The sequence below is a fragment of the Lithobates pipiens genome, unplaced genomic scaffold (genome assembly GCF_037356315.1).
Source record: "Lithobates pipiens isolate NorthernLeopardFrog02 unplaced genomic scaffold, aLitPip1_a1.2 Scaffold_19, whole genome shotgun sequence".
NCBI classification, from domain to species: domain Eukaryota; kingdom Metazoa; phylum Chordata; class Amphibia; order Anura; family Ranidae; genus Lithobates; species Lithobates pipiens.
Genome location: NW_027507764.1, coordinates 592,464,668 through 592,486,619, shown reverse-complemented (window position 1 = coordinate 592,486,619; position 21,952 = coordinate 592,464,668). Strand labels below are relative to the sequence as shown.

At 46.8% G+C, this 21,952-nt stretch overlaps 1 protein-coding gene across 9 annotated transcripts in view; it reads right to left on the bottom strand.

Annotated features, from left to right (window-relative positions):
* The window catches only part of MAP4 (microtubule associated protein 4), a gene marked incomplete at its 5' end in the record, with an annotated part of 147,157 nt that overhangs the window by 10,572 nt on the left and 114,633 nt on the right, over window positions 1–21,952 (bottom strand). For 4 of the 9 annotated variants that reach the window (XM_077493579.1, XM_077493581.1, XM_077493582.1 and 1 more), the window contains 6 exon segments: window positions 6,086–6,217; window positions 8,828–9,162; window positions 11,500–11,562; window positions 12,383–12,554; window positions 16,678–16,866; window positions 18,857–18,963. In XM_077493579.1, the coding sequence (XP_077349705.1) occupies window positions 6,086–6,217; window positions 8,828–9,162; window positions 11,500–11,562; window positions 12,383–12,554; window positions 16,678–16,866; window positions 18,857–18,963 (998 nt within the window). 9 annotated transcript variants of the gene reach the window in all.

Sequence of the window (21,952 nt, the reverse complement as noted above, 5' to 3'; positions counted from 1 at the left end):
GCACTTCAAGGGATCTCCCTGACTCCAATGGGAATGGCAAGTGTGGAAGTAGGGAGATCCTTGAAGTGCAAGTCCTCAGGTACAGATTCCTCTCCAGCAAGGAGAACACTGAGCAGCACAGTAGTGACATCACCAAATCTGAAACTAGCAGTTGGAGGCAGCACTATATTAGATGATCTCACACTGCAGATATACAGGCCATGAGCCTACAGAACAGGAGTGACTAGGCACAGAAAGCATTTCAAAACCAAAAAAAGGGTACATTTCTCAGGGTGCTGCTTAGGCACAATATATATATCTAGATGTTCATTCAAACATTGAAAATCTTCCCTTTAAAGATGAACTCCATTGTGAATGGCAAGTGAAGATTTTCAAAGTCCTAGTGAACATTTAGAAATGTAAGTTGTACCCAAAGCAGTGCCCTGAGAAATGTACCCTGGCCTTGAAATCATTTCTGTGCCAAAGCACTCCTGTTCTGTAGTATAACTGCATATATGCAGCACAAGATCTAAGATACTGCTGACTTGGCTCATCCCACCAGATGTGGCAATTTCACTACTGTGCACTGTTCTCCCTGCTAGAGAGTAAGCGGTGTCTGAGGACCTGCACTTCAAGGATCTCCACACTTTATTCAGCCTGTAAATTTGTGACCAACGCCCTCCCACCCCATCTCTCTCGCTGCTTCTTTATTACCAGACCAGTCATCAGGAGGGCAGTTCTGACATGAGAAGACAAAAGTCCTGCTATCTACATGGCCGAATTCACACAGACAATGCAGTACAAGGGTTGCTATATGATGCATTGAGAAGAAAAGATCAGCTTTGAGATGCATACAAGCAGCACTGGTGATTAGTTCTTTGCCCTCTGCTTGCCTATTTTGGACGCAGCTTCCCCAGTAGAGGTGATCTTTAAATCAAGTGAATTATCCAGTAATTGAAAAATACCAAAAGTTATTTTTTTTCGCATCAGGTTGTAAGAGTGAGAATGATGGGAGTAGTAGGTATATATACACATATAAAAATATATAATATTTAATAACATATCGGGGTTTTTATTAATGCAAAGCATACGGATACATATCTTTTAGTTCTGCATGATCTTGTCCTTTAATTGCTCATTATTCCTTAGAGAACATGTCAAACGCAAGGCCTGTGGGTGGAATCCAGTGGGCCAGTCCTTGCCATGTAGCCCCCGAATCCAGTTGTGTAACTGGGGAGTGGCGAAATGCCATTCCGCCACCTTTCGGCTCCCACTCTCTGCTCTCGACCCCCCCCCCCCCCCATCACAGCTTTGCTCTCAGCAGCTCCAAAAGATCCCTGCATGCACTCATGGTGGGGACAGATCTCCAGAATGAGAGACAACGTTCTCTCTACACGGGGAGGCAACTGCAGGCGCCTCACACACGGGGAGGCAACTGCAGGCGCCTCACACACGGGGAGGCAACTGCAGGCACCTCACACACGGGGAGGCAACTGCAGGCACCTCACACACGGGGAGGCAACTGCAGGCACCTCACACACGGGGAGGCAACTGCAGGCACCTCACACACGGGGAGGCAACTGCAGGCACCTCACACACGGGGAGGCAACTGCAGGCACCTCACACACGGGGAGGCAACTGCAGGCGCCTCACACACGGGGAGGCAACTGCAGGCGCCTCACACACGGGGAGGCAACTGCAGGCACCTCACACACGGGGAGGCAACTGCAGGCACCTCACACACGGGGAGGCAACTGCAGGCGCCTCACACACGGGGAGGCACTGCAGTTGGGCCATGTAGGAGAGCGCAGAGATGCAAGGAAGCACCCCTGAACTCCAAAGACTTACCAACGCTCCATTTTACCATTACTGCTTACGGCTGTGAAACGCTGCAGACCGCTTTTCTGGAAGCGGACCCAAGCTCTGTACTCTGGCAAATGCACCGATGCTTTATCCGATACCTGGACAGTTAGGGGGTGATCGGTGCGGCGGTGGGGGGGGGTTACAACCACCGATTCCCCTATATAGATTTCAATAAAGTAGCAGACAGCCGCTTCACCTCCTCTCCCCTCTGCAGCTTCCAGTTGCTTTACTGAAGTCTAAACATGGGAAAACGGTGCTTGTAACTCCCCCCCCCACCGCTGTACCGAACACCCCCAGACTGTTACCCTGTATACTCCGCTTCTGCCCCCCCCCCCACATCCGTGTACTCCGCTCTTTGGGATTTTGAAAAGCCAATATAAAAGGCAGTCAGCGGCTGAAGCCTCAACCAAATTGTTCTTTGCATGATAATTCTTCGTGGTCTGCGCAACTGGTGACTTGGCAAGGGGGTGTGCCCTCTGCCCATATATTTGGATAGTAAAACAAACTTCATCTCCAGCTGTCACATGACCCAGCTCTCTCCCAGCCTGTTTGCAGGGAGACATAAGCAGGAGGAGCTTCTGTCCTCTGCTGCTGGTCGAGTAAAAAACAAAAAAAACAAAAATAAAAAAAAGCCCTTGGAATACAGAACAAAAAAAAAAAAAAAAGCGATTTTAAATTGTTACACAAACATACTCTTGAAAGTAAATTTTTATTATTTTTTTGGGAAAAAAAAAAAACTGTGGGTGGATTGCTGCCAGTCACAGGCTGCGTCACACCCCCTACAACCTTTGTCCTAGAAGAGGGAGGTGAAGACCCCATTAATCTACATGCAATAGTCCCACCCCTATTGTGTTTCGCTGGTAAGTTTGGGTTGTTTTTCCTCAGTTGGGGTATGTATGCCTGTATCACAAGTTCTGTAAGGAGATAAGCAATACAACCCTGGGTTGGACATTACGGCAAAAATCTTTAGCTATAAATTATATATAAATTATATATATATACACACACACATACATACATATATACATATAATATATATACACATACATACATACATACACACACACACAAACATACATATTTATATACACACACACACACACACACACACACACACACACCAGATATGAATGTGAAGTCTCGAACTTTGTTTACATTTCAGAGCGTTATGTACCCCATCCATTACACTAGAAAGGGCATTCCAGCCCATCTACAGGAGGTCCTAAGGATGTACACCCAGACTAATCAACCCCCAGCTAGGGCTGGGATAAGACCAAGGCCGAAGGGATGCATGGGTGGGGCATATAAAATAGGCAAGCTCTGATTGGAGGCTCAGTCTCTAAATACCAACCTACTTGTTCTCTTCGTTCCTCTCAAGACCTCCTGTTTCGTCACCTCCAGGACTTTCCAAAGCCTCTCCAATCCTATGGAATGCCCTACCCCAATCTATCCGCTTATCTCCTACTTTATTAACTTTTAGACAATCCCTGAAAACCCTCCTCTTCAGAGAAGCCTACCCCACCCACACCCATTTTATTAGATTGTAAGCTCTTCTGAGCAGGGCCCTCTTAATCCTATTGTAACTGTATTGTGTCCTTTTATATTGTAAAAAGCTGCGTAAATTGTTGGCGCTATATAAATCCTGAATAATAATTTTCATTTTCTCCATCAGCTCATCCCCCACAGTTATTACCTTTTGCTTCCACTTGGCCCCCCCCCCCCCCTCCTTCTAGATTGTAAGCTCTAACAAGCAGGGCCCTCTGATCCCTCCTGTATGGATTTGTACTGTGTACTGTCTGACCTCATGTTGCAAATGGCTGTGCAAACTGTCGACACTATATAAAATACTGAATAATATATTATTATTATTATTATTATTAATAGAGAATGTACATGCAAGGAGAGGGAGGGTGGAATTTCAGTTCCCCCTTTAACCTTCTCAACTGCCAAAGCCATTTTTGCTTTTTTTTTTTGCACACGTGTTTAAAAAAAAAAAATCATTTTACGCCTGAAGATTACACAAAATACCCAAACATGATAGAATATATTTTCTGAAAGCAGACAACCTTCGGAATAAAATCATGGTAGTTCCAAAAGGTCTAAGAAATGCATAAATTCAGAAAAAAAAAAAAAAATTAACACATTTAAAAAATAAAAAAAAAATAAAAAAGAAGAATAGTAAAAAAAAAAAAAAAAAACACTCTAAGGGTCCTTTCACACGGGGCGGATCAGTTCTGATCCGCCCCGTGGATGTCCGTTTGCTCAGCGGGGATCACTCCGCCGATCCCCGCTGAGCAGGGAGATGACAGGTCTGTCTCCGCACACTGTGCAGGGACGGACCTGTCACAGCGCCGCTCTCCCCTATGGGAGATCGGATGACGACGGACCGCAGTGCCCGTCGTCATCCGATCCGATCCGCAGACGGATGGAAAAATAGCTTTTTCCTCCGTCACACTTTTTCGGATCGGAGCGGGTCGGATGTCAGCGGACATGTCACCGCTGACATCCGACGCTCCATAGAGCTCTATGGAGCACCCGTTCAGGTCCGCCTGAAAAACTGACAGGCGGGCCTGAACGGGACGTTAGTGTGAAAGGGGCCTAAAGCAAATTTTAGGTAAAATAAAAAACGCAATAAAACGACACAAATAAAAAAAACAAAAAAAAAAAAACAAACAAACCCAAAGAGGAAGAGGTTGCACGGAGTAGATAGCTAGCCAACATATCAAACCTTAAAGTGTAAGTAAACCCCCCCCATCGTTTTCAGCCAAGGAAGCGGCCATCTTTGCCTCTGTTTATTTTACAACTGCCACGATGCTGCACATGTGATCAGTTATGACACCAGCTATTGGATGGTTTGGCGGGTTGGTGGACAGCACAACCAATGGGAGTGTTACATTTGCGGTACGTGCTGGAAAATCCATCCATTTTATGGATGGGTTTACGTCTGCTCTAAATTTGTGAAATCAGGACAAACTTTGGCACCGTATATTTTCTATAGGCGACGCTTCCAAAGCTTGTGCTAAAATTTTTGCTCACCTGTATCACAATCAATGTTTTTAACACATAGCGGCTCCCAATGCATGCCTTTACGTTCGTATGTGGGGGGATTTTATGTGCTTGGGTATAACTTTTTTTGCACAAATATTTTTATACATCACATAGGGGATTTTCATTTTCTTAGGTGACAAGTTCTCCTTAATGAGACAGGTAGTGTCCAAGACTCTTTCCTCCTCCTCCCCCCCCCCCTCATGTATACTCTGGGTTCCACTGAATGATTTGCAATGCATTCCAAACATTTTCTTTCTGGAAGTGACGCCATAGATGTTGCTTTCCGGGTCACAGAGAGAAGGGGAGGAGAGCAGACGCTCTTCCCCCTCCGCCATGTCGGTGCCAGGCCCGCAGATAGGTAAGCGAAGCCTGGAATACATGGCGGGGGTTGGCGGTACCGGGGCTGTGTGAACACAATCAGGCAGCAGCGCAGCCTCCCGAATGCCTTCACCTGACAGGCGGGAGTCTGCCCGATAGTTTTACACACAATCACAGCTGCAGCCACTGGATTGTGTGAACCGAGTCCCCCCCCACCATCAGGGCCTGTACAATGTACGGACCTGGAAGCGAAAGGGTTAAACCCCATCTCATCAGAAATTCCGTACTGGTCTCCAATCATAAACATTAAGCCCCCTGCAGGGGAGTTCATTCACATGGGCTCCTGCCAGCTCTAATGTAATGGTAACAGACAGTTGCCCCGATCGGCCACAGCCGCGCCAGATGAGTCTTGTTCTCCAGTAAAGGTCACATTGTGACAAGCTGTCATCTTCTAAATTGCAAGTCCTGACCGCTTCTGACCACCTTCCATACGATGCCCAAAACAGCATCTGGGAGAACACGGCTTCTATAAAAAAACATTTAACTAAACTGCGTTATCTCATTTCAGGAAGATGCAGAAAAATCCCATCTGCGCAAATGACGTTTCGTAGCAATACGATATAAAATTGGGCATTTCCCTTCAAATGCTCCAAAATCTGGGACCAGTCAGTTGTTTCCAATACCAGATACTTACCTGTGTACACCCAACCCCCCCCGCCTACCCCAGCATACGGCACCAGGAAGGGGTTGTGTTATGTGCAGTAATAGAGGGAAGTGAGGAAGATAAGAGGAGTGAGGAAGGTAGACAGTGGCACATTGTCAGGTTAGGGACAGTGAGGAGGGAGGGAGCCCCCCCACGGGCTCGGCGTACACTCACTTTCCCATTGCTTTGCTTTTGTGCGGTCTCTTTAGTGTCTGTGGGTTTACTGGCGACTGGTCTAGGGGCAGCGAGGGGCACTGGTTTTCGGGCTGTGCTGGCTGGCACAGGTTTTTTCTCTACCTTGGCCTGCTGAGGGAAATGTGACATTTATAAATAAAATAAAAAATAAATAAAAAAAAACAGACATTAACAAGACATTTGTACCATCCACTAAATCTATCGCTTACACAAACACAAAATCAGAAAGGGTTACAAATCCTTAAAAGGCCAAGTTCATCTTTTTTTATTCTCTAAATTCTAGCTCCCCTATGCACCAATATAGCATTCATGTACTTTTTTTGCAAAAATATCAAAGCTTTCCATAAAATTTACAGACACGTACCTTACTGTCCTCCATCCATGATTCCAAACGTTTCTATTGCTTCTGTCTTACTTCCTTACAGACTGTAGGTTATGACACAGGAAGGAGTTGACCAGCTGACCTCATCAGCACACCCCCCCGGCATCATCCACCCTCCCTCCCATTCCCAGCTGTACGCTTTTTAAATGAAATGCAATCAGTGATCACCCTTCTCACTAAATACACAGATTGCATAGTGTATGGCCATCTTTATACAAAAACATAGGAGGGAGTGGACAGAAACTCAGCTGTCAAGCCCCATTCACATCTCTGCATGGCGGGAACTCGCATTCCCACATGCTTTTATTATTTTTAAGCGAGGTGGGGAGGGGTTTTGGAGCATTTTCACTCATCGTACATAGGGCAGATCATCCACCTGAATGCGCCACCCTACACACAGCAATCGTCCCAAGAAGCTTCAGAACTTTTTAGAGCGGGGCTTGGTGTGTTTTTGTACTGCGATTTTTGGTGAAGCGCATTTCTGAAATGCAGGGAAACACACAGATGTGAATGTTCTCGTAACAAATTTCACTTTCAGGCCCCATTCACATCTAGCATAGTGGAAGTGAACGTTGTGTCTCGTTTTTCCTGTGACACACATAGGGCAGCCCGACGATTTAAATGGGCTGTGCTATAATGTGGCTTATGGGACATATTGTGTGTTTTTAGCAGCATTTACCACTCGTTTTTTTTTCACATGGCAAAATGTGCGTTTGCTTCTGTGTTTGGTGTGCCCTGTGCGTGTCACAGAAAAGACACAAAAACGTTCGCTCCCACTATGCTAGATGTGAATGAGTCCTGAAAGTGAAATTGGTGCGGTAACCAGAACAATTTGAGGCTCCATTTACATCTCTGCATTTCAGAAATGCGCAGCAACAAAAATCGTAAAAAACACACCAAGCTCCACCAAAAAAAAAAAAAAAAAGTTCTGAAGCTTCTCTGGGGCAATTGCTGCATGTAGGGCAGCCCCATTCAGGTGGAAGGGCTGCTCTATGCGTGATGAGTGAAAATGCTCCAAACACACCTCCCCCCAAAAAAAAAAAAAAAAAAAAAAGCACATGTGGGAATGTGAGGTCCCATGATGCAGAGATGTGAACAGGGCTTGACAGCTGAGTGTTTGTCCACTCTATGTACTTGTATAAAGATGGCCATACACTATGCCAGGGATTTGCAATTAGCGGACTCCAGCTGTTGCAAAACTACAAGTCCCATCATGCCTCTGGCTCTGGGTGTCATGCTTGTGGCAGTCAGAGTCTTGCTATGCCTCATGGGACTTGTAGTTCTGCAACAGCTGGAGGTCCGCTAATTGCATATCCCTGCACTATGCAATCTGATTGTGTATTTAGTGAGAAGTGTGGTCACTGATTGCATTTCATTTAAAAAAAACATGCAGCTGGGAATGGGAGGGTAGATGATGCAGGGGGTGAGATCAGCTGGTTAACTCCTTTTTGTGTCAAAACCTACCGTCTGTAAGGACGTAAGACAGCAGCAATAGATACGTTTGGAATCATGGATGTAGGACAGTAAGGCAAGTGTCTGTAGATTTTATGGAAAGCGTTGATATTTTTGCAAGAAAAAAAAAGTACATGAATGCAATATTTGTGCATAGAGGGGAGCTGGAATAAAAAAAAAAAAAAAAAAAAAAAAAGTGAAATTAGCCTTTAAACCAGAAGTAAAGAAACGCTGCACTGCCGCAAGGCAGCTGTATTCTGAGGGCTGTACCGAGCAATCTGCATACAACGCTAACTACCCCTGGATCTAGCAGAACATCCTGGTGACAACGGTTTCAGTAGACCGGAAGAGAAGGAAAATCATCATACTGACCAGAGGCGTTCTTTACTCAGACGCTTGGGCATTTTCTTTTACCAATGGCCAGTCCCCCCCCCCTCCCCCCGCCCCCCATAAAATCTGAAGGGCGGTAAACTGGCCCTTTGTTTAGAACATTTGGAGACCCAGCAAAAAGGGAATGCTAGAACCCCTGTCAGCTTTGTATTGTGGTCCCTGTGGCAGTTTCCCTCACTTCCTGTCTGGTGAAAGTGTGACAACGAGGAGAAATTTTTAATAGAGCCTTAGGCTTCATCCAAAAATAAAAAACAAACCATACAAGGCCAACAGAGGCCTGGCGCCCATACAAGGCCAACAGAGGCCTGGCGCCCATACAAGGCCAACAGAGGCCTGGCGCCCATACAAGGCCAACAGAGGCCTGGCGCCCATACAAGGCCAACCCTCCAATTCCATAGGTACGCAGTGTGTCACCTCCACATACTATGATGCAGCAGCTGAGTCATGAGAGGGAATGGCGGGGGGGCAGAATGCATTATACCCTGACCAGATCTCACCTTTCCTCCACCAGGTTGGTGCTTCAGGTTGTCCGTTGATCCGATCTTTGAGCGGACGCCCTTCAGGTCAGGGGCCACAGCTGGACGCGGCTGTTTGGGAACAGTACTGGGCCGGCTGGCCGGAGCAGTGCTGGGTTTGCTGGCTGGAGCAGAGCTGGGCTTGCTCAGAGGGGCGGGTCTGGAGGTGATGGGTACTTTCTTGGTGTCTGCAGCAGCACTGGGTCCAGTAAGTGGTCTTGGAGCAGCAGGTTTGGTAGCTTTAGGGCGGCTGGGGGCGGGGCTGGTTGGTGGAGCTCCGTTAGTCTTCGCTGAATCAACTTTGAGGCGACTTGATTCTGGGAACAGCAGTTTAAGTGTTAATAGTTTATTTAATAAACGACTACAGTATAATAGTGTCCTGCACTGATCACATAAACTTCCACCGGCTTTAAAGTAGTTGTAAACCCTTCTAAATCAGGTGACACAGAGATTAAACTAAGCCCCTAAATTGTACCTGTTGACCTATGGTCTTTTTTTCTCTACATCCAAAGTGCAGAATTTATACAGCTTGTCTGAGTTGTCTGAAAAATTGGGGGGGGGGGGTTGGATGCTGAAGTTACTCTGCAGAGATCATTTAGGAGAGCTCTGACAGGCGACTGGAGGGAAGGGACACCTCCCCTTCACACGGCACACAGGAACAGGGCTGAGGCTTTCAATCGCAGGCTGTGTGCTGGAGCTCCAATCCCCCCCCCCCCCCCATCACCATGTGTGTCTCTTGGTGTCAGGAAAATTTGGCATAGAGGGATATGAATTTTTCATATTTTGTGTCTGAGGTTTACAACTACTTAAAAATCTCAGTGCTGATCAAAACCTAGAACATGACTTGCAAAATGACATTCACATGTTAAAAATTTTATGTACTTTTAGGCTTCACTCACACGGGTGGTACCCATCCTTACACTCATGTGAAGGGCCATCTCCGCACACACAGGATGCACTGGTGCTCCATGCATCCACGAGCAGCCAGTCCAGTTCACGGCGGTTGGGATGCAGAAGCTACATGGACACAGCTGTTGGCCCCAATTTGACAGTTGTGCCTCTTCATGTCCCCGAACACGCACTGTCTGCGTTTTTGGGGATACGTCCACCAGCTGTCAAACTGGGACCAGCTGCTGTTTCCATGTATCCACTACGTCCCAATAGAAAAGAATGGGACTGCCTGTATGCGGCTGGACAAAACACTTGTGTATTTTGTGAGGGCAAAGGTGGTCTGGTATACAAATAAGTACACCCGTGTGAATGAGGCCTTAGACTGCTTCTCCCCCCCCCCATATAATATATTATCTAGTTATGGATTAAGCGGTACATTTGAATTGTATGAGCCTGAGTTCATGCTTGTGCGGTGCGGGACACTGCATGTGATTATCACATGCAATGTTTTCTGCAGTGCCATTTAAACCATTCATTGCGTATGGCTCAACACACCAAAGTGGTGCAGGACTTTTTTTTGTGGCACCTGAATGGGACCGTTTCGGGGCGTCGTTAATTTAACGCAGCAGATCGAATGAATGCCGTGTAATTTTAATGCAGTGTGGGAAACGCACGGTTTTGCCGAGTCTCCCCACCCACTCCCCCGCATCAGTGTTGCTATACTGCTGCATTTAAAAAAAAATAAAAAACCCCAAGCTTTACCAATGTTCATTGCACTCCACTGGCTTCAAATATTCAAAGCCACCAAAACACAATGGAAACAAAAGGCATATGAACAGCTCTCCTCCAATCAGGAAACCCTCTCAGCTACATTATGCTGAAGGAACTCCATGAAGAAATTCAAACTCTACATATCCAGCTGTATTGTATGCAAGCAGATAGCTGTATAAATCAACTTCTATATAGGTAACTTCTAGGTAACCAATTGTTTACCCCTCTGCTTAACTCCTTGGAGCCAGCACCTGCCGACCCCCTTAGGGGTTCAGAAGGCCAGGAGGCAGGGCTTAAAGTCATGTGACCGACGTGATTGGCCGTCACGTGATCAGAAAGCTCTATTAGCACGTAAAATATGCGGCCCCAAGGTCTGCCCGCCGAAAGGCTGCATATTTGCATGCGGCCAGCGCCAAAGTTAAAATTAAGTCTACTCCATTCAGTATGAGGTGTCAGGTGCAGGTCTTAGGATTACAGGGTAATTCTAGCTAGAGTGGGGTTTATGTGGCCCACTACAGACTATGAGGCCTCCCCCCAGGGTCTCTGGAACTGGCTCATCAAAACGGGCGGTACAGTGGTGTAGTGGTTAGCACTCTCGCCTAGCAGTAAGAAGGGTCGCTGGTTCAAATCCCAACCATGACACTACCTGCCTGGAGTTTGCATGTTCTCCCTGTGCGGGTTTCCTCCGGGTACTCCGGTTTCCTCCCACACTCCAAAGACATGCAGGTAGGTTAATTGGCTTCTGTCCAAAACTGGCCCTAGTATATGAATGGTGACCTTGGATTGTGGTCTCCTTGAGGGTAGGTTCTGATGTGAGAGTGCAATGTACAGGGATAGGGACAATTGTAGACACTCACTCAGGTTGAACTGGATGGACTGGTGTCTTTACTAACTATGAAACTATGGCCTTTCACGGGATTTCTGATATCTGAACTGTTTTCAATCATTACATAGCGCTTCTATAATAAGAAGAGTGCAGGTTGTGAGCTTACCGGTCGGGGATTTTGTCAGGTTGGGTTTCTTTGCATCTGTCGGCTTGATGTCATTTTTAACAGCTGAAAGTGAAGAAGAATTGTGGATGAAAAGGAAAGCAGAGATATGATAGAGGCAGAGAGGAATATCACAGTGTGCATCTTGTGTTACATTTTCTTTTCCTGCAGATGCTTCTAATGTGCTCACTGCACTTCTATAATAGACCAGCCGGCTGATCACAATTGAAAAGTAAACAGAACATTCTCTAACATAAAGACCCAGGAAGTCAGCACGGGGATGGTGGGAACCCCCAATAATGGGCACAGGGGGTGTACAGACCCGGGAACTCAGCACAGGGATGGTGGGCACCCCACATAATGGGCACAGCGGGTGTACAGACCCGGGAACTCAGCACAGGGATGGTGGGAACCCCTCATAATGGGCACAGCGGGTGTACAGACTCAGGAACTCAGCACAGGGATGGTGGGAACCCCTCATAATGGGCACAGCGGGTGTACAGACCTGGGAACTCGGCACAGGGATGGTGGGAACCCCTCATAATGAGCACAGCGGGTGTACAGACCTGGGAACTCAGCACAGGGATGGTGGGAACCCCTCATAATGGGCGCAGCTGGTGTACAGACCCGGGAACGCAGCACAGGGATGGTGGGAACCCCTCAACGGGCACAGCAGGTGTACAGACCTAGGAACTCTGTCTAAAAATTAGATTAGTTTTGGGTGGACAGACACTGCAGAAGAGGTCTAATTAGATACATCGGTACAAGTCGGCTTCAGCCACATAAAATGCACATCATCCCACACACACACACACACACACACACACACACACACACACACACTTTATACTGGAGTTTAAAAATGGAGAAATAGAAGGGAACCTACCTGATGGCCGTTTTGGGGTGAGGTTCGGTTTTGGAGCGGTCCCTCCAGTTGCAGACGAGGTGCCGAGTTTGGGAGCCGCAAGGCTGGCTCTCACAGGGGGGCGAGGGGTGGTGGTCACAGGCGTTGGGGTCTTCTTCTCCGGAGTCTTCACAGGACTCTTCAGATCCAGACTCTGTCAAAAGGCAACAAAAGCATTAAAAGGAAACCTGTGCAGAGGAAGCTCTGTAGGCTGCCACTGTTACCTGAAAACACTTGTTACTGCTAACCTGGCAGCTATGCTACATCATTAGTTCATCACTGAATTTTAATGCCCCAAAAAAATAAAAAATTACGCAACCCAGTTTTTTGTAAACTATAGAAGATGTTACAACTAGAAAATGGATACCAAATATGTCACTCTTTAAAATTGCGCACGCCTGCACAATGACGTAAATTTTATTATCCATAGGTGACGCTTTTAACATCTTTAGATGTACAGAGGAGGTCTGGTGCTTGAATTACTGCCCATTATCTGCCTACACAGCGGTTCCTCACATGTATGAGACGATCGCTGTCTGCATGCATGACCGACGCGTGTGTTCGCCTCTGCCCATGAGCATTTAAAAAAATATATATATTTTTACATTGTTGTTTTAAAGCGGAGTTCCAACTGTATACAATTTTGTATTTTATTTTTTTTAAGATTAATATCTTTGGATTAGAACATTTTTAGGATCCAATTGCCGCTCAATTGCCGATTTGTAATCAAAAGATATCTTATTATTGTCTCCTGGCATTTTCCATGTGGGCAGGTGAAGCCCACAAGCACCATCTTCCGGGATTGGATGCAGCTGAGCGACCAGCATGCACTGCCAGTTCTCGCGCAGGAGGTACAGCTCGCAGTGTCGTACACTTCTGATGTTGCCACCCTAACGGGCGTAGTTGTTGGAGTTGGCCTGCCCCGTTGTGCCCTCAGCGCTGCCCACTGACTCCTGGGAAATGACGACAATCATCTCCCAGGAGACCTAGCGAGCACAGGTGCTGAGGGAAATGTCAGGTGCCGTGGAGAGGAAGTGGCAGAATACAAAGGACCCCATAGCAACAGTGCTGAAGGGGCAAGTGAAAAAAAAAATGGTTTTCCTGATGCATAATGCTGTTTATTTCTGCAAAGTTCATTTTATGGGTGGAACTCCGCTTTAAGTTTAATTTTTATCACTTGTATTGCTGTCACAAGGAATGTAAACATCCTTGTGACAGGAATAGGCATGCGAAAGGGCCTCCATGGAGAGATATCCCTCCTCTGCCTTGAAAAGCATTTGATCACACCAAGATTGGTGTGACCACATGCTTTCCATTTTTAAAAATGGTGCCCCTTTCCTATATCAGAGGCAGACAGAGGCTCCAGTCCTTGTTCGGTTCTATGATCAGAGCTGGCTGGTTGATTGAACAACCCAGCGCTGCTTGTAAAAGCGATCCAGAGGCTAGTTGGCCGATTGGATTGCTTTTACAAGCTTCTAAACTCCACTGGTTGGGGGGGGGGGGGGGGGGACCTTGCCCATCGGATGCAATTGCATGTCCCTGGCATTGAGCAATAGAAACGTACCATTCCTGTGCATTTAATTGTCCACAAATACATTTCAACAACGTTGAACGAAGCCCTGTGACCTGCACCCCGCTCCCACCTTTCCCCATCTACTCCAGCCTCACTGTTCGCCCGCAATCTTGCTGGAAAACAAAGGTCTGGGAATAAAGTTAAAGCCTCATGTGGGAGGAGAAGCCCTCTCCCTCCCGATATGCTGCGCCAAATTCTTATCGATCCCACATTGATCTGCAGCATGGTGCTGACATCACCAGCATGAAGAGAAATTAATTGAAGCTTATAATGTGAGGAATAGGACTGTGATTTTAATTACACCAGATGGCCCCATTCAAAAGCGGCACACTGAGCTGCCATCACAGCTGCGTTCTGGGATTTGGCGGAAAATTTGCGGGGGAGACCGGAACAAAAAAAAAAAGTCAAAGCATGGAAGTGACATACGTCCTGCCGAGAGGTGTAGGTGCGTGTTATTCAATTAAACCAACTGGCCTGTGACCAGGGAGACTTGGTCTATAAAGTCAGAGATGAACTCCAGGCATACATAAAAAAAAAATGCAAATCTAAAGTGGTTGTAAACCTCAGACATGAAATATGAACAAAGCATATCTCTTTATAGCAGTGGTCTCCAAACTGCGGCCCAGGGGCTAGATGCAGCTCTCTGGCTGCCTATAATTGACCCCTGGGGCACTAATAGACCAACGTCAATGATGGAGCACCAATTTTCCCCCCAATGACTCCATCAATGGGGCACTAGTCGTCTCACTGATAAATGGGACACCAATTCCTCCCATTATAACCAACGATAAAGGTACCGATGACATCTATGTGAGACGAAACTTATGTCGGGTGGTTGACGAGCTGACGTCATCGCTGTGCACCGTTGAGTCCGAATGGGTGCTTGCTAGTCAGCCGGTCACGTTCTCTATGCGAGGCATTTTTTATCTGCTGCTTTGATGTAAGTGCATCTCTTTTATTTATATTAAAGAGGGATTCCGCCCAAAAAAAAAAATATTAAAAGCCAGCAGCTATAAATACTACAGCTGCTGACTTTTAGTAAATGGACACTCACCTGTCCCGGGTTCCAGCGATGCCGGCAGCCGAGGCCGATCGACCGCTCGGGCCTCGGCTGCTGCCGCCGCCACTCAAGGTGAGGGAATCAGGAAGTAAAGCGAATCGGCTTCACTTCCGGGTTCCCTACTGCGCATGCGCGAGCGGCGCCGCGCAATAGGAAATCTCCGCGCTGTCACTGGGACCCGTGTGTGTCCCAGCAGACAGCGCGGCAGGGCAGGAAATGGCGTCGACTCCCGTGGGAGTCTATGCCCGGAAGTGGGTGAAAATACCTGTCTTTGACAGGTATCTCCACCCCCTTCCCCCCTGAAAGGTGTCAATTGTGACACCGGAGGGGGGGAGGGATCCGATCAGCGGAGGTTCCACTTTAGGGTGGAATCCCGCTTTAAATTTGTCCTACTGGTTTACACTATGGAGTGCCCGGTTTTCATTTTTTGGGTTCCATTGTTGGAACGCTGTACGAGCATCCTGTGTGCCCCCGAGTCCGTCATTAGAGGCTGTGCTGTGACTGCATATCGATGGATGTTCCCCTTTTTACAAGCTTAACTAAGATTGCCTTTGGTAAGCGAGCATTTTATGCGGTGGAGGATCACTTTTGGGTGTCAATTGAATCTATTTCATCTCACCTCACTGGACTATTTTTGTGTTTTTTATTATTTTTGTCACTTCACTGGACAATCACCTTTGCCTCTTTTTTTTGTGTTTTGGTTGACACAATTGGGACTATATATTTTTCACTAAATCTTTTATATGCATGGAATTTTTAATTATTAGTATAAAATTACTGTCATTAGCAATTTATTTTTACTTTTCTTTTTATGATTCACATTCATAATGGGGTGGTATTGATTTTTATGCATTTTTTATTTATGACATCTTCATTGCTTTATGCATTTACCTTGTTAATTATGTCTTTTTTTGGGTCACTCAGCGCAGTTCATTTTCTTTATTCTTCTATGATAAGGCACTGATGCCAGGACATTTTCTACTCCCACTGGCCACAGCCCGGCCCCCCTAAAGCCTGAAGAACAGTAAACTGGACCTTTGGTTAGAAAGCATGGAGACCCCCTGCTCTATAGTGTGTATCGTCTCTGTCCAGAGCTTTTCTGTCTGCTGCCTCCTTCCTCTGCTATCTGCATGAGAGAGGGAGAAGCAATCAGGGGCCAATCAGGTGTGTTCACGCGCTGACAAGGGACATGCAGACAGGGGGAGGGAGATCACTGTCCAATAACAGGCTGGGGGAAGAGACAAGACCTGTAAGTGTTACTGAAGTGCAGAAGATACAAATCAAGTCTTGGGCCCTGTCCAAAAGGGCTATGCCGTTTGGCAGAGCTGTGTACATTTAAAGACTGGATGGACAAATAATCTTTGGTATGTAAAACAGTTGCAGAATACATGTTTGTATTCAGACATTTGCCTGGAGGTCCTATCGCAGGACACTGAATAAAGCATTTATGTAGAAGCTCCCCCACACCTCTCAGATATCTGTCTCTTGGGAGACAATATGCAAACAACAATGGTGCGGGTGGCAGTCTGGAGGCGCGGGCATTCCTAGGCAGATTGCATTTACATCCAGACCACCTTGGGGTAAGCTCCACATGATACCGGTAATACAATTGGAAACATTGGGGTATCCGTGTTTAAAACGTACCTTCGGCTTTGCATCTTTTATCTCTTTAGGTGTTGAAGGTTTCAAAGCGCTCCCCAGAGGGCGTTTCGGGGTGGAGCCAGAAGCTGGAGCCGATGCAGGCTTTTTGGCCTGGGTTGGGGTTGCAGTGAGCGGCTTCTTGGGGCTGGGGGCCACAGAGGGCTTGCCTTTTGGGGTTGCTGCTGCTACTGCCTGTAACAGATACCAATTCAAAATGGTGCTTAGAAACATGAAAACACATTGAAAAGTAATACTTTATTATCCTGTCTGTAAAAACCCCATTAATGTGTATGTAGGTCAGTATTTTAAAGAAGGGGATTACTCGGGTCTCAACATTTTGGCATTTTTTGACTCTGTCGTGTGAAATGAACATTTACTAGACTTGCATTATAACTACGGCACTCTCTTCACTATGTTTGGACTAATTCAAGCAACCACGCCAAGGATACCATCCATGTTTTGGGTTCAGTGTTGTACAAACACAACCCCTTGATTAGGTATAGAATAGCAAGGGTTTGATAAAGTATGATTGGCCCACAGCTATCACATTGTACAGGGTACTACGATTGGCCCATGTACCATGTGATAGCTGTGGGTCAATCATAGCTCACTATAGGAAACACAGCTATTATGAATGGAGATCAACAACAACAACAACTGTGTTGACATTGATCACATGATTACCCAATCAAAGGGGCCAGGCACCAGTGTTATGTTGAATAGTGCCCTCTATCGAAAAATTACCAATTCTTGCAGCACATGCACAGTAAGGAATGGCACAACAGTTAATTTCCCAATCAGCTGTTTTGACGGCGCTTGCACAGTGCGTCAGAGACAATAGCCGATGGGCGCCGAGGGGGGGGGGGGGTGTTCAGTGTTGTGAAGGGTGGGTTTTTTGGTGTTGATGGTTCAGTGGGTTGGAGTGGGTTGGGGTGGGGTGGGGTGGGGTGGGTTCAGTGGGTTGGGGTGGGGTGGGGTTGGTTCAGTGCTGCAAAAGGGACAATGTTTGCCGATTCTGCCTCGCACTTGCGGGCCTGTTCAGTGTTGTGAAGGGCGTATTTTGTGGTGTTGATGGGCAGGTTCAGGGCTGCAAAGGGACAATGTTATTCTCCGATTCATACGCCCTGCAAAGCACTGATCCCACCCATCAAAAAAAAAAATATATACCCCACTGACCTTCAACACACCGAACGCGCCCCGCATGTGCGAGGCAGAATCGGAGAACATTGTCCCTGCAGCAGCACTGAACCCACCCAACACCACCAAAAAAAAAACCCCACCTTTCACAACACTGAACACGCCCTGCATTTGCGAGGCAGAATCGGAGAACATTGTCCCTTTGCAGCACTGAACCCAACCAACACCAACCCCCCCCCCCCACCTTTCACAACACTGAACACACCCCGCATGTGCGAGGTAGAATTGGAGAACATTGTCCCTGCAGCAGCACTGAACCCAACCAACACCACCGAAAAACAAAACCCCACCTTTCACAACATTGAACACGCCCTGCATTCGCGAGGCAGAGTCTGAGAACATTGTCGCTGCAGCAGCACTGAACCCACCCAACACCACCAAATTCCCCCCCCCCACCTTTCACAACACTGAACACGCCCCGCATGCGCGAGGAAGAGTCGGAGAACATTGTCCCTTTGCAGCACTGAACCCACCCTTCACAACACTGAACACACGCCGCACGTGCGAGGCAGAATCGGAGAACTGTCCCTCGGCTATTGTCGCCGACGCACTGTGCATGCGATGTCACAACAGCTGATCAGGAAATCAGCTGTTGTGCCGTTCCGTAATACGCATGTGTGCAGCCCGGAGCGGCCAATTTTCGATAGAGGGCACTATTCGACAGAACACCGGCAACCGCTATCCTGTGTCCTTTGGACACAGCAACCGTGACGTACCGGTAAGTCATTTAGCCTGTAGTTACCGCCAGCAGTATATGTACTGCAGGAAGTCAGCAACTGGTTAAAGAGGAACTTCGGTCCTCCTGTTTTCCCTTTGCCACCCCCCCTCCCCCCCCACACACACACACACTCCAGCGCCGCCATTATGGCACTTGCGCAGATGTGCTAAAGAGCTCTGCCCGGTCTTTAAGTCCTGGCAGAGCCCTTCCGCACATCGGCGCACACGCAGAAAACTCACAATGTATGCATGATTTTATGTGTTTCACCTTAATTTTCTTCTCTGGACTGGCAGGAAGTTCCTTGTTGGGTGGAGCATTGATGTCACTTCCTGCTCTTGCTGCCACTGGCACTGGTTCAGCTGTTGCCGCTTTTCCTAAATTAACGAAAGCAAAGTTTATTATCCAAAGTAATTATTACCAAGGCAGAACAAGTCGTTAAAATGTGTTTTAGTTTTAGATTGGACTTGGTAGGATTAGATGAATTAGCGATTTCTCCTCACTTCCTGTCCAGTCGTCACACTACTGTCCCAGGGACAGGAAGTGATCGGAAAAAATAAAAAAAATAAAAGGCCCAGAGACCAATAAAGGCTGGGTTCTCATCATCCCCCCTCTCCACCCAGAAAAACATTTTTGGCTAGAGATTCACTTTAAAAGTCCAGTGGCAAAGCTCAGGGGGGGGGGGGGGGACCCACAAGCCAGGTAGGACAATGGACCTGTAATATATTGAAGCTTACCAATCCTTAGACATGCTGCTTGCACAAATTTTTCCCCTTTTCAGGCAAAGTGCATTTTCAACAAGTACGGAAAAATACTTTTTGATCCTGACAGAAATGCCTTGTCCAGGCCACTTCCTGTGGTAAGAATTTGAGGCATAAATCAGTGCTCTCCTATTTATATTAAAGTGGCTGTAAACCTCAGACATGAAATATGAACAAAGGCATATCCCTCTATAGTGTGTACCTGTCTCACTCCAGAGCACCAAGTGTCATCTTGGTCTGTTGCTTTCTTCCTCTGCTATCAGCCTGAGTCACTTCTGACAAGTTTTCCCTGACACCCAGAGATAAAACGGTGACAGGGAAGGGGAGCTCCAGCACACCGCCTGTGATTGACAGCCTGGGCTCTGTGCCTGCAAGAAGGGGGTGTGTGTGTCCTGTCCCTCCAATCAGCTCTGAGCTCTTTTAGGCTCGGTTCACACTGGAACGTTGTTGTGCATCTCCATTCCATGGCCGAATCTTTGCCTGAATTGGGCCCTGAAACGGAGCCCAAGACACTCCATAGAGTGCAGGTCACAATCTCCTGCTATGTATATTGGATTGCAGGGAAACCCCGCATTCCAACTTGCATGGGTGTGAACCCAGCCTTACACAGAGTAACTACAGCTCCCGCCCCTGCTTTCTAAAAGCTCAGACAAGCTGTATAAATTCTGTACTTTGAACGGATGTAGAGAAGACTGAAGATAAACAGGTACAGCTTACGTAGGAGGCCTGGTCAAAAGTTCTGCATAGCTACTAATATTCACATCCCACATGCAAGAGCATGTAATAGAGATGAACAAAAAGGCGAGCACGTTCGAATTCCAGTCTGTACGACAACCATGGCTGCCCCCCATGGCTACAGTGAAGTGAGTGAGCGTAGCCACCCAGGGGCTGGAAGTCTTATTCACAGAATCACCAAGGAAAAATGTGAAACAGTGTGAGGAAAAAAAAAAATGAATGCAGCAGCAACTAAGGTCTGGTAAGCTGAAATATATTCTTGTTTTGGGGTGTATATACATGAACTAGTACAACATTTCTACTGGCTACAATGAAACAGACTTCTCCGGAAACCAAAATAAAAAGGGGGTTCCTATTTGTTCAGCACCCCTTTTGGTTGAGCAGCCCCTGCTGGTGAAGTGCGATATTGCAGGAAGACCATAAAATACATTTGTTCTCTTTGGGAACAACTGGGATTTCTTAAATCCGTTTCCAGTTCACAAATGCAGCAATGTATGGGGAGTCCGGCAGTTTACTGGGGGTACGGCTGTTCACTGGGGGGGGGGTGCAGATGCAGACCTCTACTCAGGGACTACCAACAAAACAGTTCCGGTATTCTTAGTAACCTGGCTGCCGGAGGTCACACATTCTCTGCATCATTGCTCTCCATATCAGTCTTTGGGGATTTTTGTACATGGAAACGTTCACTTTAATTGATCACAAAACATGCAAACACAGAAGCTTGGTGAGTGTCGGCTGCCCAACACCCCCTTCCCCCCCCCCCCCCTCAAATGAACCCAGTCCCATCAACAAAAACCCACACGGTGCAATTAGTATTGTGTCAGAAACACACATCAGCAAGTCTTTGATGAGTAATCCTTACCATATGAAGAGTAGAAAAGACAAATACACACCGATAATCTGCCCCACCCCCTTTTTCGATCATAAAAGATTCTACCTGCATCACGCTTAGATTCACCTTCTAACATATTTACCACTTGCTGTTCAGGCCAATTTTTTTTCAACTTTTACACATAAAAATCATCACTTGTTAAAAAGAACCACCTAACATGAAAACATATGAATATACATATCTATATATACACACACCCCTCTATATGTATCTCTCTACCTATCCGTCTGAGACCCTAGGGAATAAAATGGCAGTTGTTGCAATATTTTGTCATACTACTACTATTTGCGCAGTGGTCTTTATACATAATGTTTGGGGGTTCCAAGTAATTTTCTAGCAAAAAAAAAATACGGGTTTTAGCTTTGTAAGAAACAAGTGTCAGAAAAAAGGTTTAGTCTAAGTGGTTGAACTTCCCTCATTTACAGAGAGAAGTTCATTCCTTTGATCTTAGAAAAGAAAAACGTTACAATATTTAGTTATCTACCACCATGAACAATGTTGTGAAAAAAGTGGCAGGCTGCCCGTTTCTTTTCTTTTTACAGATGAATGAGCACAGAACTCTACGCTGGAAATTCTGCATAGAGATCATGGGGGGGGGGGTTGGTCGAATCAAGATCAATTTTTTTAACGATTAATCGTGCAGTTCTAGTACGTGATCTGCCATTTCCAGGTAAGGGGCCGCACCGCTTCTGCTGTGATTGGTCACAGCAGAAGCCAATCAGTGGGTGACAGCCAATGGAGGTCTGCCGGCACCCGCTGATTGGCGAGGAGACAGACAGGAGGGAGTTCTGCCCATGTACGTGCCGCACAGCCCTGTCCTATCAGCAGGGAGGTGATAGATTTGGTTTCCCCGCAAAGCACCTCTCTTAATAAAAGCCACACACAGTACACAAACACTGGCTAGGCACACATTTAACCCTTTGAGTGCCCTAAATGTTTAACCCCATCCCAGCCATTAGTATAGCGACAGTGCATATT